At 41.3% G+C, this 24,631-nt stretch overlaps 1 protein-coding gene across 2 annotated transcripts; it reads left to right on the top strand.

Annotated features, from left to right (window-relative positions):
* The first annotated feature begins 9,869 nt into the window (after positions 1–9,869).
* On the top strand, positions 9,870–20,613 carry cusr (Copper-only SOD repeat protein). Of its 2 annotated transcripts, none has more exons than XM_019876769.1 (10): positions 9,870–10,023; positions 12,288–14,370; positions 14,969–15,068; positions 15,806–15,874; positions 17,643–17,750; positions 17,837–17,969; positions 18,331–18,445; positions 18,633–18,757; positions 18,998–19,081; positions 20,251–20,613. In XM_019876769.1, the coding sequence occupies exons 1-10, from the start codon at positions 9,987–9,989 to the stop codon at positions 20,334–20,336; spliced, it is 2,940 nt and encodes a 979-aa protein (XP_019732328.1). In that variant the 5' UTR covers positions 9,870–9,986; the 3' UTR covers positions 20,337–20,613. The 2 variants fall into 2 exon arrangements, with proteins under 2 accessions (XP_019732328.1, XP_019732329.1); XM_019876770.1 differs by having other exon boundaries at positions 9,871–10,023; positions 17,646–17,750.
* The last annotated feature ends 4,018 nt before the right edge of the window (positions 20,614–24,631 follow it).

Raw genomic sequence — 24,631 nt, 5'->3', positions numbered from 1 at the left:
CTCTGGAGTTGCCCACGGTGAGAGGCGCAGAGCAGGTGTGGGCATATGCATTGCCCCCCGGCTCGGTGCCTGTACATTAGGGTTCACACCGATAGATGAGAGGTTTGCCTCCCTCTGCCTTCGGGTGGGGGGACGGGTCCTGACTGTTGTTTGTGCGTACGCACCCAACAGCAGCTCAGCGTACCCACCCCTTTTGGAGTCCTTGGAGAGTGTGCTGGAGATTAATCCTGCTGGGGACTCCCTTGTTCTGCTGGGGGACTTCAATGCTAACATGGGCAATGACAGTGAGACCTGGAAGGGTGTGATTGGGAGGAATGGCCCCCCGATCAGAACTTGAGGTGTGTTTTGTTATTGGACTTCTGTTCTCGTCACGGATTGTCCATAACAAACACCTTGTTCAAACATAAGGGCGTCCATATATGCACTTGGCACCAGGACACCTGAGGCCGCAGTTTGATGATTGACTTTGTGGTTGTATCATCGGATTTGCGGCCGTATGTTTTGGACCCTTGGGTGAAGAGAGGGGAGGAGCTGTCAACTGATCACCACCTGGTGATGAGTAGGCTCCGATGGTGGGGGAAGATGCCGGTCCAACCTGGCAGACCCAAACGTATTGTGAGGGTTTGTTGGGAGCATCTGGCGGAATCCCATGTCAGAAGGAGTTTCAACTCCTACCTCCGGCAGAGCTTTTCCCATGTCCCGGGGAAGGTGGGGGACATTGAGTCCGAGTGGACCATGGTCCGTGCCTCCATTGTTGAGGCGGCCAATTTAAGTTGTGCGCTGACCTCAACTCAGGACATTGTGAGTCGGTGGGCAAGGTATTTTGAAGACCTCCTCAACTCCACCAACACGCCTTCCTTTGATGAAGCAGAGTCTGAGGACTCTGAGGTGGGCTCTCCTATCGCTGTGGTTGAAGTCATCGATGTGGTTAAAAAGCTCCTCGGTGGCAAGGCCCCAGGGGTGGATGAGATCCACCCGGTGTTCCTCAAGGCTCTGGATGTTGTGGAGCTGTCCTGGTTAACACGCATCTGCAACATCGCGTGGTCATCGGTGAGAGTGCCTCTGGATTGGTGGTCCCTCTGTTTAAAAAGGGTGACCGGAGGGTGTGTTCCAACTACAGAGGGATCACACTCCTCAGCCTCCCTGGTAAGGTCTATTCAGGGGTGCTGGAGAGGAGGGTCCGTCGGGAAGTCGAGCCTCAGATTGAAGAGGAGCAGTGTGGTTTTCGTCCTGGCCGTGGAACTGTGGACCAGCTCTACACCCTTAGCAGGGTCCTCGAGGGTACGTGGGAACTTGCCCAACCAGTCTACATGTGTTTTGTGGACTTGGAGAAAGCATTTGACCGTGTCCCTCGGGGAGTTCTGTGGGGGGTGCTTCGGGAGTATGGGGTACCGAGCCCCCTGATACGGGCTGTTCGGTCCCTATACTGCCGATGTCAGAGTTTGGTTCGCATTGCCGGCAATAAGTCGGAATCGTTTCCAGTGAGGGTTGGACTCCGCCAAGGCTGTCCTTTGTCGCCGATTCTGTTCATCACCTTTATGGACAGAATTTCTAGGCACAGCCGAAGCGTTGAGGGGGTCCGTTTTTTCACCAACTGTGTCAACACCAGGAAGAGCTGGTTAACTGTCTGAGAACATAAGAGCTATTGATAGAATGTGTGACGTGTTATTTTGGAGGGCGTTGTGCCTGCATTCCTCTCTAATGATAACAGGCACCTAGCAATTAAGGATTGTGCTCAAACAATAGACTAAATTCTAAAATTAGTTTCAAAGCAATGTTTGGCAACAAATTGTGTCAACACAATCAATGTCGTGGCAAAGTCGACAACTGAATTTCGGGTTTGTTGCGGTGAAAGATATGTAACAGCTGCAATAATTGAAGGTGTTGCGAAAATGTGAAAATCCCCAAATACCATCGACACCGTGCTGACTCAATTGTCAATTCTGTCTTTACTGGCGATAACAATTATTTTGTGCGAGAGCGCCAACGATGATAAATTTAACTGAGATATCTTATGGCAGGCAGCTCGGTGGCCCAGTGGATAGCACGCCTGCGATCCTTGTGAGGATAAGCAGATCGGAAAATGAATGAATGAATATCTTATGGTTTGTTTTGCCCCCAACTTTCAACAATTTCTCAAGTTTGAGAAAGTGTGTGAAGATGTGAATCCTGCCTTAAGATGGCCACTGCATTTGTTCACATATATCGCGGCAGCTAGTACAGTTATATAACGCACACTGCTGGCCAATGTGGTAGCCTCTGTGATGTGTTGGATGTGACTGTCCAACCCCGTAAGCAGTGGCATCAATGTTGCCGGCTATCCTGTGATTTCACTCACAGCGTTACACAACGATCTAACGAAATGAATTAGACACAGTGAGAATGGATTGAGGAGCCGTGAGAGACCTGCTGTGCCAAGTCTGTTTTTCTTGGTTTTGTTTTTGTATCATGAAGTTTACGATTATTATGAATTGAAAAGTTGCCCGTTGAGGGTGTTTCCTGTTCAGCTAGTGTGTTTGTTTTTTGTTGGATAACAAAAACAAGGGGGTGGAATGAGGTGGAATGGAATGAATATGACGTTCCAAAATGAACTTCATCACCAAGCAGGCATGTTCCAATCTGTCCATCTTCACATCAGGCACAAACAGGCAGCTTTAAGAGTGTTTTAACATTCGTTCGAGCAAATCAAAAATATCGGGGCACCATTGCTCATAACAAGATGTAAGCAGAAGGAATTGATGTGTCACAAATGACTCTAGTGGCTGGCAACACAAGCATGTACAGGCAGCATGTAAGCCTGTGCATCCAAAAGTTATGAAAATTAAATTAAGACCAACTATGAACTGTATGTCTTTTAAAAAAGCTCATATGACAGGCCATTAGATTGCTTTGGATACTGTTCTCAACATTTCTATAGTAAAAAAAAAAGTAATTGCTCAATTGATAAGTTAAACCTTTCAGGACTTGGTTGACAGCAAGAAAAATATGCAATAGCATGTACCGAACATTGACACTCCCATCGTCACAAAAAGTCAAGTAAAATTGTCTGAATATAGGTGTAAAATTGTTTACTCAAGGCATCTAACGAATTATAAGCCCAGTTTCTGACAGTAGGTGCTCTTCAGGTTTCCTATTGAATGTACCTTTATGATCACTCCTCCTATTATCATATCCTGGAGGCCATGAAACCAATTTTTCCCACACAGAGTACCAGGTCGAGAGTGATGCCATAATCCATAGGATTCAACAATTTACTTCTATTGTACACAAGATGACATCGCACATCTGAAAAGTCTCCAACAATTACTCTTCAAACACCAAATTGTGTCTTTTAAAAAAACCCATAATGGAAAAAAATGGTTCTCGAGGATATCACATGGCCATGATCTCTGTGCGATGTTTGTGTAACCTCCAACCCAACGCATATCAGTTGAAGAATAGAACAAAAGATGGGTCCGATGCAGTTATTTCCTATGCTGAGATAAAGGAAATACAGCCCCTCCATCCTGTGACACGCGTCCAACTGTGTATCTCTGCATGCCTCCATCCAGACACATCCTCTGTGGAAACTCAGTGTAGATGTTTGTGTGTGTTGTACAGCTGTGGTTAAATGTTTACATACATATTCGGATTTCAGGTAAAGTTAAGATAAACACAAAAGGCACCGATTTGCTGTTGAACTTAATTTAATTTAATTTCAACTTTATGTTTCAGTACGTTTTGAACAACTTGCTGTTGTCTAAGAAGAAGCTGAAAGGCATACCGTAATTCATAACAGGTGTTTGGTGAAGTCCGTCCATTTATGTTTTTCTGTGACTCCTCCAGTCTCTTTGTATCCCTGTCTAATTTTTATTTTTCACTAATGAAGGGTTCGGTGAACGTACATATGAACTGGTTGGGTTGGGTACCTCTAACAAAGTTAAGAACCACTGATCTAAATCCTTATTAATAAAACTCATGCACGTTAAAAAAAAAAAAAAAAAAATTCCACCCATGACAAAAAAAAAATGGCTCAAATAAATTAATAAAACAGCAAATGAAGATGACATTGTTGTCTATGATGAATAAAAGCAAACTCCTGACTGCTACTGTATTTTCAGTATGCACATGCTTACAAGTCTGTTTCTGAGTGCTGTTGAGATGAAATAAATTGAAATGAACTTGAATTGACTTTGTGACTTTGTGTCTGTCCACATAGCCAAAGTGGTGGGATCTTTCCTCTCAAGTCATTTTGCCATCACTTGAAGCGGACATAACGCAACATTGCTTCTTGAGTAACCATCACTACACAACACTGGGCGTAACAATCAGTCTGAACAAAAGTGTCATCTTTTCTGATCAGTTTTCAATGTGGTCACCAACACAATTATGATTTTATTTTGGAATGTGGGAGGAAGCTGGAGTACCTGGAGAAAACCTATGATAGCTTAGCATGGGAAGACTGAAACTCAGCATTGTGAAGCAGGCGCGCTAACGACAGCACGACGCTACTTTGCTGCCAGAATCCAGACAAAATCTAGAAAAAAATATCCAAATTGTATAAACACTCTGCAAATGTTTTTGAATCTGAACCCATAATGCAAATACAATATAATCACAGTTCTTCTTCAGTGCAATTAAATTATAAATGAGATTCATAGTAGATGTTTTGTTTTTTGTCATTTGTAATTCACTCGGATAGTGCCACACTTGAGAAGAAAAATCCACTTTAAATTATGTTCCAAGCCATTTTACTCAAACAAAATAAATCTGCTGAACAAGTTTTCAGGAACATCATTGAGGCAACACTAAGCAGTGTTGACAGGGTTTCATCTCAGAGAGGTTGAGGTCATCATTTGTTGCACAGGCTGACTGAACAGACGACTGAGGAGCAAATTGTACTTCACATACTCATTGTAGCAATAACCAGGCTTAATTTTACCAAAATCGATTAATCACTGTGTGTGTGTGTGTGTGTGTGTGTGTGTGTGTGTGTGTGTGTGTGTGTGTGTGTGTGCGTGCGTGTGTGTGTGTGTGTGTGTGTGTGTGTGTGTGAGTGTTCATGTGTGTAGGCGTTCAAAACAGAAACCAAATTGTTGTTGTGCCTTTTAACCCTTTAGTGCACCTTGTAACCTGATAACATGATAAACTGTCCACTGTCATAACCGTTGTCCCTGAAAGGGTTAAACCAAACGTTATCTGTTGTATGAAGTCAAGTGCAATAAGAAATGGACAGATACTCCGGTTTCCTCCCACATTGCAAAAACTTGCATGGCAGGCTAACGAAACACTCCAAATTGTCCCTAAGTGTGAGTGTGGATGGTTGTTCGTCTACGTGTTCCCTGTGATTGGCTGGCGACCAGTTCAGGGTGTAACCTGCCTAGCGATTAATTACAGCTGGAATAGGTTCCAGCACACCTGCGACCCTTGTGAGGATAAAGCAGTTTGGAAAATGGATGGATGTCTATCGCTCCATCTTGTGATCGGATAGGTGATTTAAAAAAAAACAACTATTTTTACAACCCTGCTCATCGTATAACAAAGAAAAAAAAAGCCTGTGGTCTAAGATTCAATCACTTTGCAGCAGGCACAGCAACCAGAGCCACATGGTTTTGATAAGGCCGCGAAGCAGCACACAGTGAGGTAATGATGAAGTCATAGCTGTCCTCTGGACAAGTTCACATGCACAACTTTAAAGCTACTGAGACCACTCGCCAACCCATAGGTATGCATGTCTAGTCTAGGCATTAAGTACAATAATTGGATAAAATTCAATTTATGTAACTTTCAGTCAATAAGAAGACCAGTAAACAGCAGCAGCTTGGGAGCAATGCATTGATTTCTGTCAGGCAAGCTTTGTCACATTGGATGATCTTCACCTCTGATTTTACAGGTTTATATCAAATGCGGTGAGGTGAGGTGACACACAAACTTTTCCGGCTAAAGGAAGTTGTTTTGTTTTTATGTAATGGAAATGTGAGAGGGACGGCACATTGGTCGACTGCTTAGCTCGTCGACCTCACATTGCACAGGTGACGGGTTCGATTCTGGCTGCGGCCTTCCTGCGTGGAGTTTGCATGTTCTCCCCATGCCTGCGTGAGTTTTCTCTGGGTACTCCGGTTTACTCCCACATTCCAAAATCATGAAGGGTTGGTTAATAGAACGTTCTAAATTGTTCCTCGGTGTGAGGGTGAACGGGATGGTTGTTTGTTGATGTGTGTGCTGCGATTGGCTGGCAACCAGTTCAGGATGTGCCCCGCCTACTGCCCGAAGACCGCTGGGACAGGCTCCAGCACGCCCGCGACCCATGTGAGGATAAACAGATCAGAAAATGGATGATTGGAAATGTGAGAGATGACAGTTTTGTTAGTACAGATGGCTAACGCCGAGATTATATCAAGATTGAATGCAGATCGTTTCGATTGAAGATACTTGATTTAGGTCACTGATTGTTTCGTGATACACTCGCTTAACTTGTGTGCGGGAAGTGTGGGGGCTGTTCCCATACAGTTACGGTGTTAATGAGGGTGTCGATGGTTGTTCGCCTCTAGGTAGATTGTCCTTGCAACTGGTTGGCGACCAGTTCAGAGAGTAGTCTGCCTTCCACCCACAGTTAATTGAAAGTCATACTCAACTGAAGGGTTAGAATCTTCGCTGGAAGTCCGGTGCTCCGAATCTTTTCAACTTGGCCATTTATTTATTATCGGAGTGAAAAACTTTACTAGTTTCTATTTCAGGCAAATGTTACCCCTTTTTAGTGTAGAAATACACCATGCTGAGCAAATCTAGGTGCATTTTTTTCCATTTATTTTCGGTTGCATTCACATAAACAGCGTCATTCACGCGTCGTCATCCACACATCTGACGTACATTAGAAAGAATTCCGTCCAACCCACAGTACCGCCGATTTACCGGGCTGTTTGTTAGTAGGCGCGCCTACCGTCAAAGCCAGTCAGTACGTGGAGATTTAAACAGCAGAAACTTCACAGCGATATTTGTTGTTTCGTGTCTTGCCTCTGGCTGAAGTAAAAGTTCGATCGCGATGCAGGAATTGGTATGAATTGCATTCCGTTTCTCATTAAGCTTGTTTGGCATGAAACGCAGAATTGAGAGTGTTCGTTAAGACGTTTTGTTCTGGTCCAGGTTTCCCCGTGCCTTGTGGGTCATCTACAGTTGACCTGCCTCCTTGTATGATAGAATAAAAGTAACAAAATATGCTGTGTAGGAAAGAATAAAAATGACCAAAAATATTACAGTCACACATTTTAAACAACGTGCGACGTGTACAACCAAAAAAGACCTGCTGTAATTGTCTGTCGTTTTGCTGCTTGACTACGTTGACTCATTCAAATATGCCGCGCTAGCGCCATCTAGAGGACATGAAGAATTTGAATACTGTTGGTCAAACTGCACATCTTCATTTACGGTAGTCGTCAGTAGACCTTTAGGTAAAACAAGCATCGAATTAGTCAACCACGAACCTAAAACAGCTGATATTTGTAGTAAAACGCGATACAACCCACACACAAAGTGATATTTATTCATTTGATATTCAAACATAAAACATTTATATTTATTTTTATTCTTCAATGTTATTTGATATTGGCACGTGTTAAAAGAGCGAATACATGAAGAAACAAAACCTGAAATTACACTTAACAACATGAGGTGCCAGACAGTGTTGGCTGGAATAAAACATCAACGAAAGTAAAAGCACTTAGATTCCATAGCAAGATGACTCACGGATGAGTGTGCTATCTTTTAGTTCAACTGAATACGGTCCAACCCATTCTCTAAAACCTTTCTTTGACACATCACAATTTTAAAAACGCATCAGGGCTTTAATTACATGTTTGCTTAATTACACCAGCTACATAACTGTTCCTCCCGATACACTAAATTCTAAGGACTCCACCCAGTGAATGCCCGCTCCTTTTTCTGGTTTATAAATTAAATCATCACAATTATGTATCACACATACATCACGTGTGATACATAACTCATTCATTCCTAACTGCTTATCCTTTTCTCAGTTAAAGGACACATTAAAGTGCTGCTGCTTTTACAAGCGATAGACAGCACACATACAGCATAAGGTGCATTCATGACAACGAGGACGCTGAATAAACAATGCAACAACAAAGCAAATGACACGTAGGCATTACAATAGACACCGGGAAGGAGGGGGAAGCTAGCGCTTATTTGGAACTCATAATATCGTGACGGATGGGGTCACCCGACTTCCTGCTCTTACAGAGATGACCTACGACCCAACGCCTAACGTTATTATAAAACCATAGGTGTTGTATTAGATACACAAAGACAATTCAATGTATGGGAATTGCATTTGGATACATCATCTCCCAGCAAAATTACCAGAATTTTTTCAATTTTCAACCAAATAGACAGTGATGTGTGATGTGACCAGCAGATAAGACATTTTGGTAGAAATGACAAGTATGACTGAGCTGTCAGTGACCCACATAACAGATGGTGTGAATAACAAGTGATTAGTCACCCACATCAAGAATGATGGCTGTTCAAAGGTGCGTTTCTTTGCTTCGATTGGAAATCAGATTAAATAACTGCTGATTTAAAATGGGTACGCAATTAGTCTTATTTTAAAACTGAAAAAGATCGAGGAGATGGTGTGCATGTGTGGTGTTACAAGGACGTCCACAAATACTGGCTTGGCAAAAGTTTTGCAGACCAAAGTTGTTGTATTGAATACTCAAAGGCAATTCAGTGTATTGGAATTTTATTTGCACACAATATTTTCCACAAACATTACGAGAACCGTGGAGAGAAATACTCCATTTTGGATACTTTTTCCTTACGAGGCCAAAACAGTAGAGCCTTGTCTCGGAATTCTTTCGAGAGATTTGGATAGGTGCCTAGCTCAGCCAAACATTCACTTTCGCGTCCAGTTCTTCAACTAAGGTGACATACCTTTACAGTTGTGGGAGGAGGACTCTGTGGAGACTTGACGGGTCACAAATTTGAGCCTGAGATTGAAACTCGAAAAGGGACATTCGGTTGACACCATCGCTATGTCTTTGCATACTTCACCCTAAGAATTTGTTGTTGCAGTGCATATTTTTAAATGTAAACCAATGCAGAGAGCAACCCTGCACGGTCTTTTCTGCAGGGATGCAGAAATAGTCATATAACAATTGGAGCCTCTGCAGCAATCAGTGACCCACAGCAAGGCAAATGAAGGACCTAATCCACTTCACATGCCCTCTGGGGTGTGGAAGTAAATAACTGTATGGCCTACCATAAACAGGCCAAAATGATGGGCCATTGGGGTCTATTCTTAGAACATGTTACTATTTTCCACCCTTTTCTTTCCTCAGCCCAGTCACAAGGACAGATGACGTGTGCGCTGAGAAGTGGAACTGAAGAGGAAAAAGAAAATTCCAAGAACCATCAGCTCCACGCCTTTGATATTCTACAGTATTCCGTGGAAAAGATTTTCCTGTTTGCTTTGCCACACTTTTCTTTGTAGCTGTATTCATTAGGCCATGGCTGTGAATTTGAAATGTAAACCAGACCTGCTTACTAAATTATAGCATTTCTGATTTTTTTTTTAAACTCAATTTTCTTGACACATAACAGCAACACAACCAAAGGCTGAGCACTAACAAAAGTAATCGATTATTACAGTATTTTTATTTCCACCTTTTGTTTTTATGTTTCACATGAAGTCTTGCGCATATTCAAATGTTGAATGTCTTTCCATGGTTTCATTTGTCTAGTTGAAGAGGCCACGTCTGACTGTCCTGGCTTAAACCCTCCCCTATCCTAATGAACACAGCAGGAACAGTCCTGATAACCAATCGCAGGCTGACACAGACAGATGGCACAATTATTGAAGTATAAGAGAGCTTGCACACTTCTGCAAACCAGTCCCACAGGACACATTCTTAGAGAATGCACTTGTGCACACACACTTCATACCAAGAAACTCGACTTATTTTGCATTTGTCTGCAATCTATCTGCCGCCATGTGCCTTTTGATTGTCCTGTTAACATGCTTCACGGGTGAGTATGTTTCTCATTGATGTTCATGTTCAGCAGTTTAAATTTGAAAGTAACTTTTCCAGAATTAGAAGTGGTACTATTTTTGTCTTTGGTCTTTTATCCAGCAACCTTCAATTGGTTGACGAATTTGAATAATAGACTGATGACTTTATTGTGCAAGGAGAATGGCACCTGTCAGCCAAATCTCTCTTTGAACTAAAACCTTAAGACTCTCATTCGGATTTTGTAGCTAGTTTAATATTCTTTCCACAATGTGCATATCAATGACTGCAATCTGTTAACATAAATTGACATATTTGTATCCATTAATATGAAGCTTGTGTGCCTTTTTTTTTTTAACCGCACACATTTAGGGAGATTACATCAAAATCTTCAAATCAAAATTTGATATACTAATTGTATTGGAGTACAATATTCTTCAAAGATGCTACAGTTAATTTGTGGTGTAATTTTCATGTTAAATTATGCAGTTTGACATATTGCTGCTTGGCATATTACTGTTTTGGGTCCAGTGCACCGTTTAAAGCTCATTCTTTTACTTCAAATTCATTTCGCTTACATAATTATGATGAGACCATACCTATTTTTCCCACTTGCTCTTCATATGTTTAGTTCAGTTAATTAAGATTATGAGAGGCAGAATTTAAAAATCAGATACAAAAGTCAAAATGGCCAGAAGTTTTTTTTTTTTAATGATTGTTTTCAGAGCAATTATTTTGACAAATATATAGTGAGGCAGATGCAGTACAAAAATGGTAACAACAAAACACAAGCAAAACTATTCTCCAGGGGGCCAATTGTTCAAAATATGTAATCTGCAACAAAATGATCCAGATTTGGAAATCTTTTCTTTTTAAATTAATTTCTTAATTTGTGAACCACAAAAATAACATACATCCACGACTATGATTTTTTTTCATTGTGTGTGGCTCATCTGAGCCACACACAACTAACAAATATACAAGAAAACACATTGTGGATAGTTTGAAGTCTGAAATTAAAAAAAATATGATAATGTTGAGGAAAAAAGAGTCATGTAATATACAGTGATGAATGACAAAAAAAAAGTTGAATTAATCATTTTTGTTTAAATCTGTTTGGGGGTTTATTTTATTGGAAAACATTTTTTTCCCATTTTTATTTAATTGTTACAGGGGTGTCAAACTCGGGTCCTGGAATGCTGCCTTCCTGCGTGTTTTCGAAGTCTCCTTGTTGCAACACACCTGATTCAAATGAACAGGTTAAATGTCCGGCTTCCGCAGAGCTTGCTGATCATTTGAATCAGGAGTGTTGCAACAAGGAGACTTGGAAAACATGTACGACAGCGGCCCTCCAGGACCTGAGTTTGACACCCCTGCTTTAAAGGCTTATGGCAATGGTTGCCTTTGTCTAATTTATCTACTTCATTACCGTAACAGCTGAACAAAACAAGTGCAAAATATTTTTTTAAAACGTATAGACAGAAAATGATAAAAGTAGATTATTTGTCCAATTGAAAAGTTTTGCAAACATGTTCTTGAAATCCTGCCCACTGGCGTGATCTGGATAATCCTGTTTTTCGGGGATCAAATTTATCCACATCCTACTGAAATGTTTCTAACATAAAAAACAGAAGGTTTGACCCAGATTAAAACTAGGATTGGATTACATGATCTCATGTGGTTACAGAATTCTTGGTATCCTTTCTCATAACCCATTTTCAAGATTTGAGCCAATCTGATATTTTATACGCCTCCGACTGGGAGAATGAAGTTTCATGCACCCCCATTCGTCTCAACATGGTATTCTGATTAATGTTGTGTTTCTGAATATGAATTTAGCATCAATATCCATCCGTTTTTGTCCATCTCAAGGAGTGGTCATTTTGCCCCTGGTTGGCGATTTGAAAATGACCTCACTGTTGCTTCGGGCTCAGGTAACAACCAATCATGGTTCAGCCTCTGAAATCAGGTGAGCCATAATTGGCCGTTGCCTGAGCAACCGTGAGGTCATTTTCAGTTGACAGATGTCAAAATGGCCACCTCTGGGATTGACACAAACGGGTGGATTTTGCTGCTGAACTCGTATTCCGCAAATGCGATATTATTCAGAATGCCTTTTTTAAAGTGGCGGGCCAGCATGGAGCTTGGAAAATTTTGAGGTTGACTTCACCTTTGGAGTTAAGAACACTGATGTGTATGCTGCACTGATTTAAAAAAAATCAGAAAATTGTAATTTTACTGTATTCCACTATCAAGTCCTTTTTCTGTGGTGTGTTTTCTTAGGTTTCGCTTCCTGTGTTCAGTTCCTGGCACCGATCAACATGGGGGGAGTCTTGGGTCAAGTTCAATTTAACTCTACATCCCAGACGGCCACTGTCAACGTTACTGGTGTCGGATCGTGCAGTACCTTGAACCTTTCCCTCACCGAGTTCCCGGTCATGTATGGCCATTTTGCTGAGCCGTGCTCGGTGGCAAACATTGGCTCCAGTGTTTTCACATTCACTGCTGATCCCACGTCTAGCGCCAGCATCAATGTGTCGAGTCTCTTTGAACAGCGCTCAAACCTGGATGATCTCTCGCTGACTCTACAGACCTGTAACAACAGTCCTGTATGCACGGTTGTAAGTAGCCGTCAAACAGTTTTGACAAGTCAGGCGAGGTTCACCGGTGAGATCGCGGGTAATGTTTATATTCGCCGCAACGTTGGACTGAACAACTCAAGGCTGCTACTAGATCTTGTTACAATCGGTCAAGTCAACGCATCCGCGACCAACGTGACACTCTTTGGCTCATTAAGCTCAGCTACAAGCTGCAATGTTCTTCTTAGTAGTTTAGATGCCTCAGCTTTGACAAATCTGAGTGTCGTCAACATTGGAACGCCTTTGCAACCTGGAAAATCTCGCCTGGACTTAAATAACTACGATGACAACACGGCCTTTCTCATCCTCCGCCCAGGTTCAACTTTCATTTGTGCTCAAATCTATACTGTGCCAGAGAAACAAGTGAGTGCTCGATTTGATATGAAAGGGATTCATGGATCGATCAGCTTCCATCAGTCTTCCCCTTTCGATCAGACAGAGTTGAAGGTCAACCTGAGTAACTTGCAGAACAGGGTCGGGCCTTTTCATGTCCACGGTTTTCCTGTTCCTTCAGGCAGGTCGTCTTCTTCCAACCTGTGCTCCAACGACAATGTGGGTGGCCATTGGAATCCATTTGGCGTCAACACAAGCGCCCCGACATACCCCACTGGGCCTGGATCAACTCATGACCTGTACGAGGTTGGGGACCTCAGTTCAAAGCATATGTCCCTCGCGACTAAAAATGAAGTGGAAATGACGTTTGAAGACTACAACCTTCCTCTCTTTGGACAGAACAGCATTGTTGGTCGGTCTGTTGTGATTCACCTAACAGATGGTGCCAGGTACGTCTGCGCCAGCATCGGCTATCCTGGTGAGGTCATCGTCGCCAGAGCTAGGTTTAGGAGCCCATTGGTTGGTGATATGTGGTTCACCCAACTGAAGGACAACCCCCTATCTGATGTATCCATCTTTGTGGATTTGTCATATGGAAACCCCACAGCGGCCTCAACCACGAACCACAACTGGCATATCCACATGTACCCCATCAGCTCCGAGAGGGACGACGATGAGACACGCTGCAGCACAACAGGAGGTCATTGGAACCCTTTCGGCATTGACACACAAGATAACAGTTATGATCTCCACTGTGGCCCATCCAGTCCAGTAGCCTGTGAAGTCGGAGACCTTGCCAGTAAACACAATCTCCTCAACCTCAGTTCTACAGTTGGTGGAGTCAAAGCAAAAAAATTCTTCACTGATGTCACTTCCTGGTTGCAAGGGTCAGGCTTGATTAATCGTGCCGTGGTCATACATCAGGCAGAAAGAGCGGGGCCAAGGATTGCATGTGCAAATATCACTATGGTGCGTGTACCCAAAGCCACCCTCGGATCTTGGTTTGGCCCCGGCGTGTCAACTGGACAAATTCAGTTCTACCAGTCTGTCCCAAATGGCCCCACCAATATATCTGTGTCCTTGTCCAACCTGAATGCCATGGCTGGTGGCTACCATGTTCACATTTTACCCATCAAACCGAACAGCTCAGAACCGTGCTCGGCTGCAAACATTAGGGGACACTACAACCCACTGTCTGTCAACATAACACTGTCCCCTCCACCTGGAAATGGTACTGTTGACCAGTATGAGATAGGTGATATCAGTGGAAAATTTGGGCTGCTGACTGGTCTGAATCAAGCGCAGGAGTTGTATCGTGACAGCAACCTGCCGTTAACTGGGCCGCACAGCATCGTGGGAAGATCTGTTGTGATTCACTACAGCAATGGCTCAAGGTGAGAACACATGTTGATAGGTGCGTATCCATAATCAGAATGAAAAAAGAGTGGAAAAGGACAAAACTGTGCTCCCAAAACGAATAGAATAAGAAACATTGGAACTAATCTGAGATGATATTGGAGAAGGTTTTGGATTTTTATGCATGCATCTACACCGAAAAAATGGTGTGTTGAATATTCTCAATTTCACAATATAAGATTCTTTGGATCCAGATACATTTAATAAGTGGACTACCACTCAAAATAATTGTATTTGGATCCCGACGCTTTTATTTTGGGCTAACGACGAAAAAAAATTGAGTACTTTCACTACATTTTTTTTTTTTTTTTTTTTTTACATTGTAACCCCAGCTCTTGTTCAACTTGTAATGAGTCGGCATGCGAGTTCACCACACAGTCAAACCTGCTCTTAGAGAAATAGATCTGACTTGCCTTTTGATATGTGTATAAAGGCATGTATTGTACTTTGTAACAGACCCCCTCCTTGTTTTAATACAATGCATATTTTCCATTCATTGAGTCGCTCAAAATCTGTGTGAAAACACCCTGGCCTTTCTCATTCATTGATATGCACGACCATGTGCCTTTTTCACAGGATGCAATGTGCTGACATATCTGCTGAAAAAAATGTAGATGGACAGTGGACCATTGCCAAGGCTGTGTTTAATGGCTCTTTAAATGGGACCGTCAGAATGGTAAGTATTGCAATTTTTCAACATCTACTCCGACAGGTTGCACCTCACCAATTATGTAAAAAAAAATCTTCACAGTGCAAAAATGTGTAAAATTCAGTTCTCTTTGACAGCCACAACTTAACTTGAGCCAAGCTGCCACAAAAACATGACCGTGAATTCCTTATTTCTGTGGTAAAATAGCTTGCATGATGGAGGTTTAAAAAAAAAATCAAAATCAATAGTTGAACTTAGCATCCATCTACAAGCGGGAAGAACCTAAATGCCCTGTGACTGTGAATTATGAAGCTCAAAAGGAGAACAGCTGTGTCTGTCAGCCGTCCTGCAGAGGCACCTTGCTGAGCCCGACAGCATCTATGGAAAAGAGCGAACAACAAAGTAGTATTGCATGCACTGAAAAAAAAATGGTGTGTTGAACCCACTCAGTATTTTGTCAAGTGGCTGCACAAAATGAAACGTGGATCAGATACACTTTTTAAGTAGACTATACATCTCCTAAAAAATGTATCTCGATGCAGATTTGATTTTGTGCTACCACTTGAAATAATTTGAGTAATTTCAACACAGCTGCTTTTTTTTCCCTCTCTTCTCAGTGTGAGGTAATGGCTTGGAGAATGATTTACCATAAACCAGCTCTTTTAATCAAGATTATTTTGCCTTGGCTTTCTAAAGCGTGCAGAGCAGGGAAATGTGTTGTATGCATTCTCTGCAATTATCAATCTCTGGTTGATCTCTTCTAGGTCCAGCAAATGTTTCCTGATGGAAGTAGCGGTGACACCACGCTGGTGGTAAATCTACAAGCTGTAAATGTAAGCATTGCGTACCTGTGCAGATGTGTTGCTTGTTTTATTTTCACTACAGTATCAGACTCCATTCCCAAAGGCAAAGTAATCATCAGAATTCAATTGTTTAGACATGCAATGTTCATCTTTTGTGTAGTATGACTGAGCTATCAGTGACCCACATAACAGAAGGTGTGAATAACAAGTTCTAAGTCACCACATCAAGAATGTTTTTTTTTTTTACATGACCAAGTCAAAGGTGCATTTCTTTCCTTGATTGGAAATCAGATGAATTAACTGCTGTTTTAAAAATTGATGGCCTGAAATGATTGTTGATGAAAGGAGATCAACACTGAAAAAGAAATTAGTGTGTTGAATTTATTTCATCAAGTGGCGACACAAAATAAATCTAGCTCTAGATATTTTAAGTATAGGTAGAGTATATTTACAAAAAATAAATACCTGGATCCAGTTGATTTTAATTTGCACAACCGCTTGATGAAATAAAATTGAGGAAATTCAAGACAACTTTTTTCAATCAACAAAGTGGGCCATAAATTAGCCTAAAAACAATTCATTTTCTTTTTGTTTCAGATAATAGGTTAAACTTCAGATATTTCCTGTGTCTGTATGTATGATTATTGGCATTTTATGATTGTTATTTTAGGTTGTATATCTTGGTGTACAGATGGCATTTGAGCAGTTTGAGAGAAAGTGGGCTGTGGCGTTCACCAAACATCTGCAATTTTTATTTTTGGATAGAGAGAGAGTAGGCAATCGTAAGATGACTGCAGCATGTGGGAAGGAATGGATTTGTCGATGATCATTAGAAGGGGCCAAGGCATGATGTAGTGTGTAGCAGGAGAGTGGTAGTCCAGTAATCCGCATGGTTGGTATCTTTTTGTACGATTTGTCATTCACAAAGGGGAAATACAACTATAATCCGTTTGAAACATGACTGTTCAAAGACGTGAAAAAGAGCAAGATAACGTACAATGTAATCGGGAAATTGTCATTGATCAATATTCCACAGCACCAGACACTTGAAAGCGCTCAAGGACTTTCTGTATAATTGCACACCTAAAGTTGTACTGCAATTACTGCTATTGGTCACTTTAAAAATGGTACAACGATTATCTGCACCAACTGCACAACCGTCATAGTTTTGCTCCACTGATTCACTTTATCTCTGCTCGATGACTCCGCACATTGTCGCACAGCTGTCATTGGGTGCTACGACTGCACAATGGTACCCTTACATTACAGATGGTCTTTCGATACTTAAATGTCATGTTTTTGTTTATCGTAGTTGCTTGTTATTGCAAGACTAGCATAGCCAGTACTACCGGAAACAAATTCTTGTGTGTTCTACATACTGGGCCAATAATGATAAAGATAAGACATGGTGGAAATGAGTTACGGAGAAAGCAGTGGCCTACATACCTGCATGCACTTACTGTAAATGAAGGAAACTAGCCTTTCAGATTAAGGACCAAAGTTGTTTGCATTACTAAATCCCCAGTGAAAGAAATATGCAGTCATACTCGTGTGGGGTGTGATATGTGGGAATCAGAAAAAAAATGTTGAATGTCAAATGCTTGATTTAACAAGACAACATGGCAGAAATAAAACAATTGTTGAGAATGCAGTGGCCTACTTTTGTCGTTTGCATGACTAAATCCTTAGTAAAATAAATATGCGCTCATCACTGTGTACGGGTGTGATGCCAGAAAAAAAAGAGATATAATGCACTAACGCTTGCTTTTTTTTTTTTGTTTGTTTTAATGTCTCCTTGCAGCTCACCGAGGCATCACTGTTCATATCTAATAACCTTATCGGCACCAATGATAACGGCCAGTGTAATTACCAGGGACCCTATAATCCTTTTAACATGACCTCAAAGGTAGGGCTCAAAAGTTTCAATTGTGACGACTAATCATCACTCAATAACAACGAAACACACGGATTTATATGTATCCTCCTTTTTAGAGTTCGAGCTGCTCTCTTGACTACCCCCTGAGTTGTGTGGTTGGGGAGTTCTCGGCAAGACACGGCGCAGTCAGCCTGAGGGAGGAACGGCTCTACACTGACAGTATCATTCAGCTTTCTGGGGATCACACAGGTGATAACGCACACCTTTATGACGCTCGCCATGACCACGTGACGGTATTGTCGGAACAGAACCAATATAATGAGGCTAGTCATCGGGCCTGTAGTCCCGCACCCTGGTGCGATGACGTCATGGCTTTTCACCACCTGCCAATAATTAACTCTCATGTGAACCCAGAGTGTACTTAGAATGAGATAAGAAAAAAACTATCATGGGTGTCAGACAAGTGAAACGAGAGGGATTCCATTCCATGTTTCTGTTTGTATCGTTTTGACAAGTCTGTTTATACAAGATGTGAGTTGGAAATGTATTTTATATAAGTCAGTAAAAGTGCTCCGCCCTAAAAAACAACAAAAAAATCATTTATTTTCAGTGGTCAACAGATCTTTGGTGCTGAAGAATGGTGAGGACATCATTGCATGCGCTGATATTTTCCCAGAGTCTCCCTCTGCAGACCAAACCTTCCCCAGAGTTAGAAACTTCAGTAGGTAAGTATAAAAATATCCTTCAAGGGAGAACTGTCCTTATGTATTAGATCTCCACATCCTGTATTTGCTACCGTTCAAATTTTACTTTTTCAAGTCGTATAGCATGAGTCGGTTGGGATTGTCCAATTTCTACCCACTTAAAAATGTATTACAAAAAAAAAAAACAAAACCTCTTTTAATCCCCCAGACACGAGTTCCGCAGTGGTGTTGCTAATGTCCTGCAGATGGAAATAGCAAGAGTGACCATCTTGGGCTCCTCTCCCACATCTGTAGTTGAAGGAAGATGCCAGCAAGTCAGCTTCATGGTATCAGGTATGCTATGGGACGTTACAAAATAAGTTGGCTCTTTGTTAGACGTTTTCAAATATACAGTATCTTGTGAGCGTCCTCCCATTACAACAATTTGCATTCTAATCCTCACAAAAATCTACGTATACACTAATCCTGGACATTTGGACTATTGACCATAATTTCCTTGTACCCGATGTGTTGTAATTCATCAGTAAGGACAGTGTACAGGATGGATCAGTGAATATTGTCTTTTCTTCGAAGGGGAAGTCAGTGCGGATCTTCTGAGCGCCGTCAAAACGAGTGAACTGATGGGCCGCTACCGAGAGTCAGATGAATGCAACCCCAGTAAGTGTGCTTTACATAATAAAGTCAAAGTGAAACTCTGATGTTCAAAAGTGAATATACGCAATCCTGAATAGTCTGGGTGTTTACATGTAAACACCTCTTGACCGCAGGGTCTTAAAAAAAAAGAAAAACTTTTTCATTGTGGCTGAGATGACTTGAATCACTGTGATGTCTCTTAGAAGTATTTTATTTCAAGCAAGCCATGTTTGTCATCAGAATAATAACACTGGTAAACAGCATATTGAAAACGGAGATGGCTTTGTGTCCCTAAATGCATTTTTATACTGATTTAAAAAAATGTCCATTTTTTTTTTTCTAGCACATCATGTTTTTGAGAAATTTATATTTAATTTTGATGAAAACGCGAGCTCGCATAATGCTGATTTTACCATGCGGTCTAATTTATAGCAGTTACATTTTAGAAAATTCCACCTCTTGCTAACCCTAATGTCATAGATAATTTATTATAATTTATGACTGGTTAGCTCGTGGGCCTCGCAGTGCAGAGATGCAGGGTTCAATTCCAGGTCCAGCCTTCTTGTGCTGAGTTTGCATGTTCTCCTCGTGCCTGCGTGGGTTTTCTCCAGGTGCTCCGGATTCCTCCCACATTCCAAAAACATGCATGGCTGGTTAAGGGAACACTCTAAATCACAGGTGTCAAACTCAAGGCCCGGGGGCTATTTCACACCCGCCACGTCGTTTTATGTGGCCCGCAAAAGCAAATCATGTGTGTCACCTTCAATGATCCTTGCTAAAATCTGTACCGAAATGTCAAATTGTCACGCAATACCAATGAGATTTTGCAAGAAATATGTTACCCTCTTCACACTCACTTGAACAATAATTGAACAAACTAGTAATCCATCAATTTGTTGTGTAAAAGTAATTGTACGATTTTCTGAATCGGTGCAAAAAACAATCCAGAAAACGTTTATCTGCATCTCTGATTAAAACATTAAGTTAAAAATTGTTGACCACTGTACACAACAGTACCTCTTGCGACTGGTCCAGGGTCCCATCCCTTGCCAAAAGTCTGTTTGGAAAGAGCTCCAGCTCACCCGATGAGGACAAACAGTAGAAATAATAAATTAATTGATTAAAAAATAATTTATTTGCTATCTGAAAAAAATTGAACAATTTTTGTGAAAAACCTGATCTGATGTTTACAGGAAGTTCGGGTAGACTGCTGGCACCCGGAAGCATTCTCATTGGCTTGATGTTTGTTGCAGAGCACCAACTACTCGCTACAGATTAAGTATCATGTCTGCCACTGCCACACCAAGCAACCTCTGCTTCATCCATATTTTGTTGAACTGAACGTGTTCATTGGAATGAAAGTCGGCACAACATAATATCCTCATCTGACTTCTAAAAAATGATAAGGATACTCATTCGACACACCATTTTCACTGTTACAGTATTTGCTGATGTTCATTTTAACATTCCTAGACTTCTGTCTTAATGTATGCACGAAACATTTTTTTTTTTATAAATCTATGTACAGTGTACTGAATAAAATCCAATATTTGTATCCAATGTGTCACTGATTTTTACCCGAACATACATGGTGCTTCTCAGTGCCTTAACAGGATGCTGCGACACTAAGGCAAATCCATCAACAAAGTGCATTTAAAATGCTGATCTGCGGCCAAAAATATACACATTTGTTGCAATAAAATAGGCATCCTTGGCTAAACTGCTTCTACAAGCCATTCTACATTTAATGTAGCTTGAATACTAGCAGTGTGACAAAAATGGTTTGAACCAGAAAATCATTGATTTAAAAGATGCGAGTGCATCGAGCCAAATCGAATCATTCCATTTTGAAATCTATTGAATCGTCTTTTATGGGTATGTGCATGCAGAAGTCAATTCTTTATGGCATTATAGGAAATGATGCCAAATGCAAAGCATGCACTTATGAATAAACAAGGTTTACTTCATTTTTAAACATGTCGGTCAAACACTAAAATGAAAAACATAGCTTTTTGATTTTATTTATTTTTGGCAAAAAATTTGTAATCCATTCAAATGGATTCGGTGATTAAATGATTAATGAACAGCAATCATGGATTTGCGGTACCAGTTCAGCACCTAAGCACTTTATATAACAATGCTCTGATGTATCACTCAATAGCAACTGATGGGTGCAAGGGAAGGCCTAGTGAACAACGTAATGACAAATCCGTTTCGACCATGGCGCCTTGAATTAGATTGACACACTGGCAAATACAAGACAAGACATAATCAGAGGAACACCAGATATGCATCAAAATTTACAATATTGCTCCATTTTTACCACCAATACATGGCAATGGGCCCTCAGAAGTACACTTTAAGCAACTGCTGCATAATTGCATTTTCTTGAGCTCCTCAAAAATAAAGCTCTCGTGAAAAAGATACAATACTGATTAAAAATATGAAATGTGCATTCTATATGTTCAAATGAATTGTAACAATTTATTCCAAACAGTCTATTGTATTTTTCATCCTATCAAAAACTTGTGAAACAGAGTGAATGGAATGCTTTGAAAGGTACGGTAGCCATAACATTCAAAGCATGGTCCCACGTGTCACTTCTTGACGCAAAAGAGACTCCTCCAGAGCCCAATTCTTCAAATACCGGCAAGAGGAGGAGTGGTTGCATAATAGAGAAACATATTTTCTAAATAGCAGCGTACGTCAAAATGATTGCCAAGTTCAAAAGAGTTTTGAAGAAAGCGCAGGTCTTTGCTACTGCTATCATAAAAAAACTGCACACATGAACTATCTTGGCATGACTGCAGATTGAATAGTTCCACCTATCATGGAATGAAGGAAAGCATCCCTGTCATAAAGATGTTTCCAGCGTCATGCAAATTTTTACTAATAACTATTGAGCTTGACAAGAGCATGTCACCTTATGGTACATGCCCTGAAACCACTTCAAAGACAGCAGACCATCATTCCAATGTCATCATAGCCTTCAAAGATTTCCCGCCTGTGGGAAGATAAGGATGAGGTGCCTTTCATGCACATGAGTAGTATTTTGAAAAACCGTGGTGGTGAGGATGATGTTGATTACTTTGTCACCTCATCAGAGACATGTATCACACACATTTAACCTGGTTTCTTGTACTGATGTGTGGTTACTATCAAGACCAAGAGTAAAAGCTATATACACAGGGGCTGCTGCAGAATGCAAAGCCTTTTGGAACAACGCTAATTGCTCAACACTGGCTGCAGAGAGGGCGGCCTGGTGGTCCCTAGGTGTGTATGTGAGTGCGAATAGTTTTTCATCTCTGTGTGCCCTGCGATTGGCTGGCAACCGGTTCAGGGTGTCCCCCATCTACTGCCCAAGACGGCTGGGATAAGCTCCAGCATACCCCGCGACCCCTGTGAGGATAAAGCTGATCAGAAAATGGATGGATGGATGGATGGCTGCAGAGACTATAGATGAAGTCATTGCATGGAAGTAGTCTAGTCCCTTCAATGAAAGGACCACATGCATAGCCCAAACCTACCAACATTGGAAAAACTTATACACAAAACCCGTATTGACCATGGCTGACAGGGCTTCAAGGCTGCCTGCTCTCCATCTGTGGAACACCCTCTCTGACCACCTCAGGGGTCCACAGACAGTGGATGCATTTAGAAAACTCAAAATCTTTTTTTTTTAAAATCTCAGAGGAACACCAGATATGCATCAAAATTTACAATATTGCTCCATTTTTACCACCAATACATGGCAATGGGCCCTCAGAAGTACACTTTAAGCAACTGCTGCATAATTGCATTTTCTTGAGCTCCTCAAAAATAAAGCTCTCGTGAAAAAGATACAATACTGATTAAAAATATGAAATGTGCATTCTATATGTTCAAATGAATTGTAACAATTTATTCCAAACAGTCTATTGTATTTTTCATCCTATCAAAAACTTGTGAAACAGAGTGAATGGAATGCTTTGAAAGGTACGGTAGCCATAACATTCAAAGCATGGTCCCACGTGTCACTTCTTGACGCAAAAGAGACTCCTCCAGAGCCCAATTCTTCAAATACCGGCAAGAGGAGGAGTGGTTGCATAATAGAGAAACATATTTTCTAAATAGCAGCGTACGTCAAAATGATTGCCAAGTTCAAAAGAGTTTTGAAGAAAGCGCAGGTCTTTGCTACTGCTATCATAAAAAAACTGCACACATGAACTATCTTGGCATGACTGCAGATTGAATAGTTCCACCTATCATGGAATGAAGGAAAGCATCCCTGTCATAAAGATGTTTCCAGCGTCATGCAAATTTTTACTAATAACTATTGAGCTTGACAAGAGCATGTCACCTTATGGTACATGCCCTGAAACCACTTCAAAGACAGCAGACCATCATTCCAATGTCATCATAGCCTTCAAAGATTTCCCGCCTGTGGGAAGATAAGGATGAGGTGCCTTTCATGCACATGAGTAGTATTTTGAAAAACCGTGGTGGTGAGGATGATGTTGATTACTTTGTCACCTCATCAGAGACATGTATCACACACATTTAACCTGGTTTCTTGTACTGATGTGTGGTTACTATCAAGACCAAGAGTAAAAGCTATATACACAGGGGCTGCTGCAGAATGCAAAGCCTTTTGGAACAACGCTAATTGCTCAACACTGGCTGCAGAGAGGGCGGCCTGGTGGTCCCTAGGTGTGTATGTGAGTGCGAATAGTTTTTCATCTCTGTGTGCCCTGCGATTGGCTGGCAACCGGTTCAGGGTGTCCCCCATCTACTGCCCAAGACGGCTGGGATAAGCTCCAGCATACCCCGCGACCCCTGTGAGGATAAAGCTGATCAGAAAATGGATGGATGGATGGATGGCTGCAGAGACTATAGATGAAGTCATTGCATGGAAGTAGTCTAGTCCCTTCAATGAAAGGACCACATGCATAGCCCAAACCTACCAACATTGGAAAAACTTATACACAAAACCCGTATTGACCATGGCTGACAGGGCTTCAAGGCTGCCTGCTCTCCATCTGTGGAACACCCTCTCTGACCACCTCAGGGGTCCACAGACAGTGGATGCATTTAGAAAACTCAAAATCTTTTTTTTTTAAAATCTTTGGCTGATTTTATCTGTCGACTGTTTTTATTGATTTGTTCCTTGTATTGTTTTTGTTTACTGTTACCTGTACTTGTTATGTCAGTGTTATAAAATCAGTTGTTTATTATTATTATTATTATTATTATTATTATTATTATTATTGGCTTCATGGCTTAGTGCTAGAGCGATCGCTCCTAAACTAGAAGTTGTGGGTTTCATCTCCTGGCCCTTGTGAGCATGTCGAAGAGTCCTTGAACAAAATACTGAACCGCCACTTGCTCCTGATTTGCGTCATCAGTAGGTGAATTTGAAATTAACGTGAAGCGCTTTAGTGCTATTAGTATTAGTGGTAGTAGTAATGCAGAGCACATAGCATCGTAATATACAAAGTTTGTAAGAATAAATCTTAAAAGCAAGGTTTATGAATGAAGACAAAAACAAAAAGGAGGCGAGGCAGATCTCCACGCCGCTACTGGAACAACCTGCAG

Source organism: Hippocampus comes, unplaced genomic scaffold, assembly GCF_001891065.2.
Source record: "Hippocampus comes isolate QL1 unplaced genomic scaffold, H_comes_QL1_v1.1 scaffold51, whole genome shotgun sequence".
NCBI lineage: Eukaryota > Metazoa > Chordata > Actinopteri > Syngnathiformes > Syngnathidae > Hippocampus > Hippocampus comes.
The sequence above is the reverse complement of the archived record's forward strand: the minus strand, read 5'-3'. Positions and strand labels throughout refer to the sequence as shown.